Source organism: Manihot esculenta, chromosome 5 (assembly GCF_001659605.2).
Source record: "Manihot esculenta cultivar AM560-2 chromosome 5, M.esculenta_v8, whole genome shotgun sequence".
NCBI classification, from domain to species: Eukaryota; Viridiplantae; Streptophyta; class Magnoliopsida; order Malpighiales; family Euphorbiaceae; genus Manihot; species Manihot esculenta.
In genome coordinates this window covers 12,313,249-12,327,401 of record NC_035165.2, presented here as the reverse complement: position 1 = coordinate 12,327,401, position 14,153 = coordinate 12,313,249, and the positions used below count along the sequence as shown (strand labels likewise).

Here is a 14,153-nt window from a genome sequence, read left to right as displayed (position 1 = left end):
TCCCTTCTCATTAGGGTCGTGACACTGAAAGAACGTTATAATCGGGCTAGTTGCAACTCTCAACGCCAAGAAGTACAATCGCAAGGCCCAAGGATCACAACACCAAATAGGCATTATAGTTGGGCAGGGTGCAATCTCCAGCAATATGCCTACACCTTCACAAAAATTCACCTTCAGCTACTCTTCATAGACCACGATGACATCCTCTACCTAGATCTGGTTATCCTCAAAAGGAAGAAGAAAGAAGATGCCCCACTCCATGTTTCCCTTAAACAACAGTTGCCAAACACAGAAAAGAAAAAGGGTTCTTATATAGAGGCGTAGCCAGCAAAAGCCTTTAATATGTATCAGAAAATAAGGATGCCAATACTACCAAGGCAAAAGATGCAAACAGTCAAGTGACGCCACATGGCCAATAAGATGAAACATCACCTTCGAATCTAAAGAATCAAAGACCAGTAGGGGGACCTCTGATGCTACATAACAATAGCTCAAAGTGAGCCATGAGCTGTCAACATAAGACAGATCCACGTGGGAGGGATTAGGTAAGTAGGAGATGCAGCCCATCCCGAGCTAAGGAGATCCGGACAGCATAGCACCTGGGTATCACCAAAAGACTCACCCTTCAAAGTCAAGTCTCAGTATAAATTTACGGTTATCAAGTGCAACTCGGTATATCTCCATTACGTCAATGATCGCGGGATTTTTACCTAATAGTTGGCGATTTTTCCTATCAAGCAAACAGCCACATTACCACTGGATTATCAGAAAAATACCATATTCATCTCAATCTTTTATAGTATAAATCTAAAAGAACTATAGAGACCAAGATACGGTATTCTCAAATACTAAAGTTCTATGCAATTCCTTACACTTTTTCTACTCGTCTAAATAGTGACTTGAGTATCGGAGTGGCTGCCGTGGGAACACACCATCACCTCATGTTGTCTCTTTTGCAGGTTTCTGACCAATCGCGGCACAGTTTTATTCCGGTCACGTCATCAATCTAATGTCAGCAAATCACCCATTTCCTTAAATTTATTTATTTGGTGCTAATTATTTATAAAAAAAATGCCAAAAATATTTTATTTTGGCACTGCCTTTTTTTATATATAAAACTTATCTCGTATAAATATATATGGATAGGAAAAAAGAAAAAAAAATTCTTAAAATGTTGTACCTGTATATTTAGTTCAAATCCCTCCTAATTAAGATCATTCATCGTTTTCTTAAATATATATATATATATATAAAAGACAAATTTAATGTGATCCAAATATATTAAATCATTTGGCTAGCGTTCCTACTTCAAATTTGAAGTAAACAAAAGTGATCCAAAGTTAGTTAAGGAAAAAAATTGATAAAATATTTTATTAATGATTTTTTTAAAAAAAATTGATGAAGTTTTGTTATTATTTTAAATTTGTTAAAATAAATATTTTCATTTTAATTCATATTTAAATCGAAGAAAAAAAAGTTGCACTGGGTTGTTAGATTTTATTTTTCAAAAAATTGATAAAGAATGAAAATTTTGTTATGTTTTGAATTTTTTAGAATTTAAATAGACAAAATATATTTAGCTTTTTAATTACACTAATATGGCATCTATATCAACATAAATAAATGTTATAAAGCTTAACTTTAAAAGAGGTCGATAGAATATCACCAAGTGGTTGCTTTCAAAAAAAAGAATATCACCAAGTGGCCGAGTGACATTGTAGATGAAGAGAATAGGTTCTCCATCTCTATGCTAATTCCTTTGAAACGATTTTCAATTATAACTTTTCTTTACTTTCCATTTTCCTACGGTTTCAACCTTGCTCTTTCATTCCTTTTTGACTCTTCAACAATCATACAGTTACAAGTTATATTTTTATAAAAAATTATTATTTAATCTCTATAATATGAAAAAATTCATTAGTTCGTTTATTGATTTTAAAAAATATATTAAAATATTCTTAATATTTTAAGAAATCTACTAATTTATCATTCTGTTAGTTTTAGCTATTAAATATTATAAAAAAGTTTAAAATACTCCTAATACCAAAAGACTAATTAGTAAACTTTTTAAAAATTTAATAGATTAACTAATAAGTTTTTTAAAACTATAAAAACTAAATAATAAAATACTTAACGATAAAATTAATGGAGAGGTTAACTAGTAAATTTTTTAAAATATTAGGAGTGTTTTAATGTATTTTTTGAAACCGAGAGACTAACTAGTGAGTTTCTCTATATATTATAAGGATTAAATAATATTTTTTTTATTTTTATTATTGGGGATTTATTAACTTCATTCATAATCATATATGGAGCCTATAAAAATAATATGAAATATTTATAGAGATTGAGAAAGTTAAGTCTATGAGAAATAGAGGTTAACTAACAAAATGATGAGAGCTATTCGTTGTACTTTCTATAAAGAAAACTAAGTTCTTCAAAATGTCAAACGCGATTTTTTTCCTCTACTTTAATTTCATATCTAAAACCTATTTGATGAAGAATTACTCTATTTTCATGGTGCAAGATTAATTATGTTGTAGTGGAAAGAACATTGCTTATGGTGGCTTTAATTCCATTAACATAAAATATTGGATCTATTGTTCCAATTGGATAATCTATGCAAGTATGGCTACGAACGTCCATGTTATTTAACCCTTGTACTGGACATATTATGATGTATTCAACAGATCAATGATAGCTTTGACCCACCCTACCTCAACTCTCATGTGCATTTAGTAGTCATCTATGTTCTATATAACAGATAAAATTTTCGGATGCCTTATGTTATTCTTATTTTCTTTTTTAATTTTATTGCAAGTATGAAATAATATGAGTATTGACAGAATCATGCGGTACGAATTTGATAGGTGAAAAATACGGTCCTAAAAAAAAGATTCAGACATTTCAAAAATCCAGTTTATCATCAAGACTTTTTTGGATAGGACGAGTCTCGGTATAAAGTTAATATTATCAAGTACAATCCAGCATATCTCCATTCTGACGGTAAGTGGAAAATATGGTCCCATCTGAAAAAAAAAAATTCAAACATTTCAAAACTCCCATTTATCATCAAAACTCGCTCTCTCATGAATAGAACATACCTCAGTACAAAATTACCTTTATCAAGCACAATTCAACGTATTCCCATTACGCCTATAGACACCCACCGCCTCACGTTCTCTTTTTTGTAAATCTAAGTCAATTATAGCATTGCTCTTTTCCGACCATATCATCAATATAATCTCTGCAATATCAATTATTAATATTAATTATGTTAATAATCCAGTAATTCAATATATACTTTTACTGTCATCTTATAAATATAAAGATATTGAATTACTATGTTTATGAGCTAACTTTTTTCGATAATGAATATCATAGCAATTGATTTGTAGTGAGCATAAAGGCTTAAGCATAGCAACTTGAATTATAAATTTATTATTTTTTGTATGCATGTCATCCATTTTTATGTACATTTTATGAGGAACAATCAACAAAGAGTTTAATACTTTTCATATGCATACTCATCCATTTTGTTTATAAATCTTCTAAACAACGTTTCAATAATAAAAAATTATTTGGAACATTTTTAATATTAAACTAAATATTATTAATTTTTTGTATAATTTCCACAAATATAGTAGTACTATTGAATTAATGTGTTTTTCAAAATTTATTGTTTGATGTCAATAAATTAATATAATTACTAAAATAACATTGTGATGCAATATGATTTTATACAATATGATTCTAGAAATATTGTGCCAACAAAAGTCTAGTTTACTAATAGAGATAAGCTCCAACAATGGTGTTAGGACTTCAAGCAAGCTTTCTAGTAAAAAAACTTATTTTTAACTTTTAAGGTATTAATTTATAGTTATATAAATGTTTAAAATTTTTGTATACAAGTAAATTATTTAATTATTAAAATAAAAAAATAATATAATCTAAACAAAAAACAAAGTCTTATAGGTTATCAAATTATTATGAGCTCTCTCAACACTATGTTGTCTTATGTTCTTTCTTCTTTGCCTATGTCTCGGCGTGAAGAGGTTTCTATGTTGATATGGAGCTTCTGGACATACCATAATGATGTTTAGAGATTCAAATTCTGGTACTAAACCATTAGCTGCAGCAGTTTGGCAACCTCCTCCCCTTGGACAGTATAAATGCAATATAGATATTTCAGTACAGGCTAATGGTTCATATGGGTTGAGAATGGTAATCTGAAATTCATTGGGTACTATTATGAAGGTCAACTTATGGTCGTGCCTGGTTTAATGGATTCTCTATTAGGTGAAGTGTTATGTTTTAGGGAGGCATTGAGCTGGTTGAGGTCTAAAAATTATTTTTCAATTTGTGTGGAAACGGATTGTGAGCTGATTGTTAACGCTTTGAATTCTCCACACACTGTTTCTTCATATTTTGAGTTCATGATTAATGATTGTAAGGTTCTTCATGAGCAGCAGTATGTTTTGTTTGCTTTTGTTAGGAGATTAGCGAACTAAGTTGCTCATACAGTTGCAAGAGTGGCTGGTTCTATGTCTGATTTTGATCGGGAGTATGCCCTCTCAGACGATGTTTTAACTGTTAAATTAATTAATTAATTAATTATATTTATTGTCAATATATTTAAAATTTAATGGGTCACATATAAAGAATTACATGAAAAAATAAAATGAGAAGTTAAATCGAGTGGGACTTAATTGCATATAAATTGACATTAGTATAAAATTATAATTTGAAAGAATTAGGATTTTGATCTAATTAAGTAGGAACTTAATTAAAATTGTTTAAAATTTATATGGATTATTTATTAAAATTTTGGATCATAGTTATAATTTATTTATTTAATTAAATAAATAAATAAATAAATATTGTTATACTAAAACTATAGGCTTTGAGTATAAAAGGACATAATTAACTGTATCTACTCTTGGTAGAAATTCTTTTTGAGAATCTCTAAAATTTATAGGAAAAGTAAAGAGTTAGCACTCAAAATCTCCCACATTCTCAATCTCTTAGAATTATTCTAAGATTTTTCGATTGTCATTTTGTGTTGGTACTATTAAATATCATACATTTGGTTGATTTGTGATTTGCAATAATTCAACTTAGACAAACGATTTCGTTTTTTGCAATAATAAAAATAAAAAACATTTATTTTTAAAAAATTTATTAGTGACTTTTTTTAAATTTTTTAAAATTTTAGTAATTAACCGGTTCACAAAATCACATTAGGAACATTTTAAATTTTTTTATAATATTTAACGAATAAAATTAATAAAGAGATTAATTATTAAATTTTTTAAAATATTAAAAATATTTTAATATATTTTTTAAAATAAAAAAATTAACTAATAAATTTTTCCATCTAAATAATAAAATTTTCAATTATTTTAACTTTATATAAGCAATATACTTTAAAAATTATCTTTAAAACATTCAATATATACAACTAGAATTGATATATATCAATATTGATTATAAATAAATAAAAGTAAAATAAAATAAGATAATAGCACTCTCAAAAGGGCCATTTTCAGTTGATATTCTAAGTGATAGCAATTGACAAGGTCATTGAAGTCCTTTTCATACACTTGCATGACTTTTAAGGCAAAATGAGTTATATGACTCTTAAATCATCTTTTAGGCTCACTTGCATAAACTTTACCTCTTAAAAGCTTGACTTATCAGAAATTTCAAAGGATACAGTTCATTATATATATTTTTTAATAATAAACACATTTATTTTACCTCTCTGAGATATTTAATACGATAATTTAATAAAAATTAAATTATTATTAAGAAAAATATTTTTCTAAAGAGAAAGCTATTTTTTAGATTTTTTTGAGAATTTTACTTTTACTAGTACTAATGAATTTTCTATACATGAATCTTTTAATATTTACGATTATACAATTAAAATAATTTTTTTAAGAAAATAACTTTCTTAAAATTATTTTTACACGCATAAACGAGTCTTTGATTTTAATTTTATTATTTTTCCATAATAACCATGCATCCCTAGTCAAAGGATGATTAAGAGAGCCACGTCGTCAACTATAAAGGGTCATTTAGCCCCTTAAACGTAACGGATCTTTTTGATGTGAGACCTTCAATGATTATTTTTAATTATAGTAACACTAAAAAAATAAAAAAAAAATTATAAAATTTTATTAATAAACGGTCAATATTTTATATTATTAAATATAATCAATAAAGAGTAAGTAATTTATTTTACTAATTATTTTTTTAATAATTTAATTATATTGTTTTTCCATTTTTTCTAAAATAGTATTAGAAATTAGTTTATCCGTAAATTGTTAGTAATGTAATAGTTGATAGGGTTATTAAGTATTATATTTAAATTAAAAAAATTGATTGAATTAAATTAGTTTAAAATTTTAATTCGATTTTTTATTTATTTTGATTTGATTTATTTTTTAATTTTAAAAAATTTTAGTTATTGCAATTCACTCCTACGATTTTAACGAGAAAAAAATTAAATCGAATCGATTAGTGATGATAGTATATTATTTTTAATAATATAGAGAGATTATATTAAAATATTATAATTAAATTTTAAAATATTAAAAATAAAGGGTGAAAAATAAAAAAGTTATTAAAAATTTAAACTGATCAATTCGAACTGAATCAGATCTGTTCAATTCAATTTAATTTTTAACCAAAATCAATTCGATTCGATTTTTATAAATACTAAAATTTTAATTTTTAATTTATTTCGTTTAATTCGGTTAACTGATTCGACAAAATATTTACCGCTAATAGTTGATATTTTAAATCACAAAATATAATTAATTGATCGTTAATAATTTATTTTATCCATCTATTATTAATTTTTTTTTATAATTTAATCAATAAATTTTATTTTTATTTTTTAATATTGTTAAATATTACTAGAAATTAGTTTTAGTATCTTGTATTAAATTTATTTCTTCCCATTCATATAGATATCAAGAAATTCACAAAATGATGGGAAACCTATCTTTGTACTTTTATTCTAAAATTCAATTTCTAGTCAATATGGTCTTAATTTATTTTTTCATAACTTACATATCATAAGGTTCATGTATAAAATTAGATTTTTTTAAAATAAATCTAATTAAATTTTCATATTTTTGTTCAAGAGCTAATTAAATTAATGTATTTTTATTCAAAAGACTAAATAAGTTATGATCTAATATAATATAATTTTTTAATAATAAAATATTTTTAATTTAAAATATCAAAATATAGTATTTTAAATACATAATAATAGTAAATCATTTTTAAAATTACAAAATAAAATTTTATTATAAAATTAATATTTTGTTATAAAAAATATTTTATTATTAAAAACTAATATTATATTAGAATTTATGTACAGAATTTTGTGCACTCTTCTGGATTTTTAAAGTGAATTAGCTTTTATCTAAATTTAATATCTAGGGTTATTCTATTCGTAATAAAGTGGAATTGGAGGGGCAATTAAAATCTGTTAATGACCTGGTAATCCCTGCATTGCATGTGCATCAAGGAAAATGGAAGGTAACCTAACATTGCTTGTTTCGGTTTTTTACCCTTTTATTATATTATATAACAATTTGGTAACCGGCCACCATTTTTCTATCTAAATTTTAATTTTCCGTCTGCAAGTCTATTTTTAGTTGGAAAAATTATTTTTTATTTTTGAAATATAGTTTAATCAATGAATTTATTTTTTTATTTTAAAAATTTAAAATTTTAATTTTTAAAATTTTATTTTATTAAATTAGAGATTTTACCTTCTATTAAAAACACCGGTAATAATAGAATTAATGATCGAAATACCTTTTTAAAATCTAATATTTTAATTTTTTAAAATTTAATTTTATTAAATTTAAAAATAATTCTTTTAAATATCCATTCATTTGCACTCCGAGACTTAGCATGGTGGAAAGTGCATCCTTGTAGCCTTGAGAGGTCTAAGGTTCGACTCCCCCAACCTTTACTTCAAAAAAAAAAAAATACATATTAAAAGAATCAATAAATAGAAGCAATTTATATTTAAGAAAAATTCAAATTCAAACTCAGTTTTCCCAAATAAATAAAATTTCAACGATTAAAATTAAAATAGAGACATATGCATTGAAAAATATGATTCCACGCACAATTCTAGTAGAGGCAAATAAAACCTTACACTATAACATGATTCTTGTCCAACATAAAACCTATAAGTATAATTCAAATTTCACAAAGTACAAACATAAACTCAGAGGACTACTTCATTACAATTCAATTTCTCCACTAGAATAACTTTAAGGATGTCAAAAATTAGAACCATAAAGATCGATGTTGGAATCCCTAAAGTTTGGCTAGTGAATTTCATTCTAGCAATATATTTTGCCCAAAATAATCAATGTTGGTTCAACGTGGGAATGCCAACATAGAATGATATCTCTCCTCAGTGCTAATAATGGCTTTTGATTGGATTTTCTGATTCAACTTTGCTTTTTTTTTAAGATTTTCTATTTATTTTTTGAGAAAATTGAGAGAGATGGATAAAAGAGAGAAGATGAAAAAGAAGACGGAGAAGAAAGAGGAGGAGGAATAGGGATAAAGAAGGCATCAGGCATTGCATGTGGGAGATTGCAAAGAGAGAAAATTGAATATGTGAAAGAGAAAGCGGAGGTGGGGCAAAGAGGAGATGATCAAGAGAGTAAAAAATATTATGCAACCTAACACAAGAAATAAATTAACTTGAGTAGCTATTTCATGCATGTTAAAAATAGGTTCTAAGTAAAATGTCTTCAATTTTTTTAAAAATTATATTTAAAGTAAAATTAGAATGGCCAACAAGCCCATGTATGTATGGCCATTTTTTGGTATTAAAATTAATTATAGGCCAAAATCTATTTAATTAATTTTTTAAATGATATTCATTTTTATTAATTAAATTAAGGATTTAACTAATTAGCAGATCAATCAAGCAAATAGACTTAGTGACAATTTATTTATTTAATTTCTTAATCTGTTCATTTACTTATTTCTATGAGTGATATTTTACTTTTATTTTCAAAAAATAAATTGCAAATAAAAGTGATAAAAATGCAGTTGTATTGAAATAATAAATCAAATATATAAAAAAATAAAAACAAACTAGTAAATGTGAGTACTATAATAGAATTAAATACTGCAGATTTTAATAATCAAAATTATGTAAAAAATATTAAAAGCAATTTTCATAAAAAGTGAAATGTTGAAATTTATACTATTTGTGTAAAAAAATTACTATGATGCAAATCTCTCCCAAAATAAGATACATTTAAAATGGTAGGGCATTTATTAATAGTCAAAGTGTACTCACACGTCTAATTTGATAATAAGTATATCTGAATAAATTTTAGAGATCTTAAATTTTATTTTCTCGATCTCAATCTCCATTTAAAAAAAAAATATTAATAATTGTCATAATAATTATTTACTATTAAAATAATTAATATTTCTGAATATAATTTAAATAATTATTAAATAATAAATAATAAAGATAATATTTTAACTTAATTTAAATATTAAACTTTACTATTAAACACTATGATCCAACATAACTTAATTTAATAGTTGGTAATTGATATATTTTTTTATCTCAGTTGTTATCTGATATATATTAATGATTAGATAAAAGATTTAAAAAAATAATTTTCATAATTTATTATTTTAATTTCTAAATGCTAATATTTTAATTAGCTTAAAATACTAAATAATATATTATTCAATAGTCAAAGAGATTAATAGTAAATAAATAAAAATATAAATTATATTTTAATTTTTAAATTATAATATAATTAATGAATTAATTTTTATATTTTTAAAACTCAATATAAAAAAAATTTCTACGATTAAAAATTTAAAATTTTTTGTGTTTTTATATATAAATTTTTTTAATATAAATTATATAATACAATAAGGTATTATGAAAAAATATTTAATTTGTCATTTACCTTTGTTTAAACGAATAACTTGATAAATAACTGTATATTTAGATAAAATAAAAGTAAAAATATTTAAATATTTAATTTTAAAAATATAATATAATTTAAATACTAAAATATAATTTATCTAATTTGACATGAGTATATCACATGATGATTTCATGAAAAACGTTGAACTGTTTAATATTTTTATACTGCTTTTCTCAAACAAAAATTATCTTTTATACGGTTATATTTTCCTTTAACTAAAATATTGAAATAATTTTAAAATTATATACCAACAAACTAAATCCATCAAATAAATAAATCACTAAAGATTTCAAAGCATAGCATAAGAATATTTAAAATATTATTTTAATAAAATAAAATTTTTATTTTTAAAATGAAATTACAATATTTAAAATAAAAAATTATGAAATTAACCCTAATATAAATATTTTTAGGCTGGTGTAAACTTAAGATGCAATAAAGTTTTTTTAATAGTTAATTAATAAATTAATTAAAGATTATAATTGAATGGCTAGCATTAGCAATAGCCAGAATCACACAAGTTGGTGGGCCCTAACGAAACGAGATACACGCAATGTTCCAAGTTGCAAGTGAAAGTCCACCTTGGTTGGAAGGGCCACGCAGAGTCTTCCCACTGGCCACTACCAGCGCACACAATTTTTTTTAAAAATGAAATTAAAAAAAAAATTCCTTACAGTAATTTTGAATAAATGACGACAGTATTCGCAGGTTTAGTGGATGATGAGTATATTTAAATAAATTTAAAAAATTTTAAGTTTTATTTTTTTAATTTTTAATTTTTAATTTAAAAAAATAAAATAAATTGATGATTAAATTTTTAATAATTTATTAAAATACTAGTAAGCTCTAATGATATTAAAAACATCATTAAACTGTTAATATTTAATGAAAGTATCAAAACACTTCATAAAAATTCATGTTTTATTATTTTGAGAGAAAGATGGATAAATTATTAATAATAGAAAATTTCTGAAATCAAATGATTTATTTATTTAAAATTTGACTGATTAAACATGTTGAATTATATTTAAAACATAGTCATAGAAATTAAAGCATAATAAAATTAAAACTTTTAATAATAATAATAATAATAATAATAATATTATTATTTTTATTAAATTACACTTCAATCTCATAATAATTATTAATATTGCTGAGATTAGATTGATAATATATTTAAAATAGAATTGTGGTATGATTGACTAGAATAAAGAAAATGTAAAGTGATGGTGGGTGTTTATGATAGTTACTTCAATACTCAAGTCAATATCAACGAGTATAAATAAGGCAAATAATTGCTTAAAATTTTAGTGTTAGAGAATAATGTAATTCTTCTTTGTTTATACCGTAAGAGACAATGTTGAATAAGGCAAATAATTGCTTAAAATTTTAATGTTAGAGAATAATGTAATTCTTCTTTTTTATACCGTAAGAGACAGCGTTGAATATGATATTTTTGTGATAATTCGACGATGATGTGGTAAAGAATACCATCAACTAACAAGTTGGTAATTTCATAATTACAGACATAATAGAGATATTATAAACTATATTTGTTAATAGTAATTTTGCACCGAAATTCATTCTATCGAGTGAAGGGCGAGTTTTTAACGGTGATTCGGGTGTTTGAAATGTGCATATATGTGATCATTATAATTTGTCCCTATTTTATAGTGATAATTTACAATTTAGGCGGATATTATATAATATAAATTATTATTTTAGATAATTTTTTTTAAAAATTTTCTATCATTTTAAAACTTTTATAGCAACACTAATTTTTTTTTATATATATTTTTACTAATTTTTAAGCTATTTAATACTAATATGTAAAAAATAATGGTAAACTTAATGGTATTTTAGACTATTTATTATAATTGTATTTTAGACTATTTATTATAATTTTTTTCTAAAATTGATACAATTAATTAATTTTATTAATTTAAATATATTACCTTCGTTATATAATTTTTATACACTTTATTTTTTTATGCATTAAAAAATATTATTTTTTTATTAATTTTTTAATTATATTAATATAAAAAATATTAAATTTTATTAAATATTAAAATATATTTTAAATATTTATTTGAAAAAATATTAATTAATGAAAATTTATATAAAAAATAAGATAAATTAAATAAAATTATAATAATTAATTTATTAACTATAATATAAATAAGAAAAGTATATAATAATTTTAAGATAATTAAAAATAAATAAAAATTACAAAATAAATAAAATAGAAATTTTAAATGACAAATATTATTGGTGAGAGACTGCAACATTTTTAAACAAAGACCATGTTTTCTAATTATTGAATTTGGAGAGAGATGGAAGAAGAAGAAGACGACCTACGCAATTAGCATTTGAAAACCATGCGAAGCTAAATCCTCGGTGAGTTTGACTCGGCCAACACGTTGCTAAAATTCACGTCATTGCCATTGTTTGACACGTATAGAGCCGCTATCCTGTGGTGCTTCACTCGTGTAGGATCATCAAATTAATCCAGCTAATTAATGCAATGTTACTATAAATGCAGGTGGACGAAGATCGCAATTTTAAAAAATATCTTCTTCCACTATGTATATTGCTTTTAGTGGCCACGGCCATTACCACCATTTAATTTTCTCTCTTAATTTTTCTTCCAATTTTACTTTGCCAAATGCACACCCTTTTCGATATTTTCTTCTTTGGGTTATTTTTACTTTATTTTTTTGTTATCATTTATTAATACCAAATACTCCCATTTTTTTTTATTTTCATAGAATTCTCTAAAAACGAAGAAAAAAGTCCAATTTCTCATTTTTTTAAATTAGGCAAAAAAACCAATTAAAAAAAAGAAAAAAAAAAAAAGAGAGAAATGAGAAGACGAAGGGGCAAGTCAACTGCCAAAACCAAAGTATATCCACCGGCTATTACCAGTCACCCTCTCTCCCCCAACCGCCTATATATACTGCACGAGACCACCCCCCTTCAATTCTCTGCAAAAATCAACACAAACAAATTAATCAACAAAACGCCAGACATGGTTTCACCATCACCCGAGCACACATCCACCACCTTCTCAGGCTCACACAAGCGGCTAACTATGGGCCTCCTCATGTCCATATCATCTCTCATGGCTCTCTGGGCTAAGCACGCAACCAAAGTCTCCACCAAGCTCAAGACCACAGCCACCAAGTCCCTCCACCACCGCCACCACCACGACGGCGATAAAACTCCAAGACTACTGTCTCCGAAATCGCCGATTGTCGTCCGACCGAAGCAGCTGGTGACTCAGATAAGCAACAAGGCAATCTCGTTTATTCACAACAAGAAAAGAGCCAACGAAGACAACGATGTTGTTGCGGATTCTGAGCAGTTCGGGGACGGTGGGGTCTGGCAGAAGGCTATCTTGATGGGAGATAAGTGCCAACCGTTGGATTTTTCAGGCGTGATTTATTATGATAGCTGTGGGAAGCAACTTAATGAGATTCCTCTCCGATCACCACGTGCCAGTCCCATGCCTGGATACTCGACTCGCGGGAAATTAGTCAAAAATTGACATAAACTCCAGTTTACTGGTTTTTTTTTTTTTTTTTTTTTTTTTTTTCAATATTGGTGTGGCTGTGGTGAGTTGCTCAATGAGAATTGCTACTTGCAAGTGTTTTGGCAACGAGGGCGATTATTTCCTCAATTCTGTTCATTTTTAAAAATATATTCGTCTTTTATATAAATTATATAAGATTTACACATATCAACTAGATAAAAATAAAAATAATTTTTTTAATTATATAATCGCATCGGTGATCAGTAATATTATATTAAATAATTAATCTCACTCTTTTTCTGTTTTCAGTATATACATAAATCTTATAATATTTTTTTTTAGTTTTCTTACATGTTGAATCTAAAATTCCGTTTTTGTGTGAAAAATATTTTTAAAAATATTTTCTGTATTTTATAATATTTAATATATTTAAAATTATATTAAAAAAATTAGTCAATAAAAAACATTTTTCTACCTAAAAGAAATATTAAGTTATTCTTTAAAAATAATTCTCTTTTTAAAAAATGTAAAATTTAAAAATGTTATTATCATCGTAACACTTTTTATGCATAAATTGATTAATATTATTTATTTTTAACATTATTAAATATTAA

At 24.9% G+C, this 14,153-nt stretch overlaps 1 protein-coding gene across 1 annotated transcript; it reads left to right on the top strand.

The window, feature by feature from the left end:
* The first annotated feature begins 12,976 nt into the window (after nt 1-12,976).
* LOC110615917 lies at nt 12,977-13,602 on the top strand. The gene has a single exon (XM_021758130.2). The coding sequence runs from the start codon at nt 13,036-13,038 to the stop codon at nt 13,552-13,554; it is 519 nt and encodes a 172-aa protein (XP_021613822.1). The 5' UTR covers nt 12,977-13,035; the 3' UTR covers nt 13,555-13,602.
* The last annotated feature ends 551 nt before the right edge of the window (nt 13,603-14,153 follow it).